General features: G+C 43.0%; 1 protein-coding gene across 1 annotated transcript; it reads left to right on the forward strand.

Moving 5' to 3' along the window:
• Positions 1 to 4: 4 nt before the first annotated feature.
• LOC107682792 (mediator of RNA polymerase II transcription subunit 15-like) lies at positions 5 to 875 on the forward strand (the record flags this gene model as incomplete). Its single annotated transcript, XM_016478932.1, has 3 exons — positions 5 to 230; positions 313 to 411; positions 560 to 875. Coding segments are annotated over 3 exons (462 nt in total), but the record flags the coding sequence as incomplete, so codon positions are not given.
• Positions 876 to 1,158: the final 283 nt, after the last annotated feature.

Genomic DNA, 1,158 nt, shown 5'->3' on the forward strand with positions numbered 1-1,158 from the left:
TAAAGTTGAAAAAGTGAAAAAGCATAATAGCACCCCTTTAAAATACATATTCTTTCATTTCAGGGGCCCCTCAATTCCTTACCGTAAACGGAAGCTGGAAGAGGATGAGCGCCAGACCATCCCTAACATACTTCAAGGGGAGGTAGCTCGGCTTAATTCCAAATTCTTGGTCAATCTGGACCAGTCCTTTTGCAGCAACAATGGAACGGTGCATCTCATATGTAAACTAGGTCAGTTCAGACCCCCTGCCCACTATATGTGCCCTTTAAAAATAATAATTGACTATTCACTCCTGCCACTGTCTCTTTCTAGATGATAAAAACCTTCCCAGTGTTCCCCCTCTTCAGCTGAGCATTCCAGCAGACTACCCCGATCAGAGCCCCCACTGGGAAGATGACTGTCAGCAGTATGGTGAGTCTAAGCGTGTTTTGTGCATTAAATGTCAGCATGCTATCTTAGGTTGCCTTTTACTCTCTTAAGCTCCCAATTTAAATGAAAACCCATAGGTTGTGAACCGTATTAACTCATCACTTCCCTACCTTCCTCTCTCTGTTTTCAGAGGCCAACCCCTTTTTGCAGACTGTGCATAAGAACATGACCTCTAAACTCCTTCAGCTTCCTGACAAGCACTCGGTGACAGCGCTGCTGAACACCTGGGCTCAAAGCGTGAGGCAGGCTTGCCTTTCAGCTGCTTAGAAATGTATTCCCATCAGCACTAGCAGCCCAGTATACTCCTTGCACCTCTATGGAATGATGGCAATATATTAATACTTTTTGTCTTTATTTACATGAATTATAATCTATTTTGTTTAGTCTAGTACACTAAGGCCTTAACTGTTTGTGCATTGCTCCATTAATAAAGACATTTAAACTGCTGTTTCAATCTGAAATGTGTGGCACAAAAGTCATATACAAGTAGTCATGTAACCACATGACTGGTCCTTCAGCGCATAGTCCTCTGTAGACGATTTCTCTGCACAGCCTGAGTCCTCCTGTGTCTATCTGCTATGTTATTGAGGGTCTGTTTGAGGGCAGGGAGGATCACTTTCTCTGCTTTACTAGCCTGAGACATGGGTCTGTTCAAGTAGTAACAGAACAAAGGTTGATATCTCCAAAGCTGAACCGTTTATGTCAGGCAGCTTGGAAACAAAATAAATA

This window comes from Sinocyclocheilus anshuiensis, unplaced genomic scaffold (genome assembly GCF_001515605.1).
Source record: "Sinocyclocheilus anshuiensis isolate Anshui unplaced genomic scaffold, SAMN03320099.WGS_v1.1 C32591278, whole genome shotgun sequence".
Taxonomy (NCBI): domain Eukaryota; kingdom Metazoa; phylum Chordata; class Actinopteri; order Cypriniformes; family Cyprinidae; genus Sinocyclocheilus; species Sinocyclocheilus anshuiensis.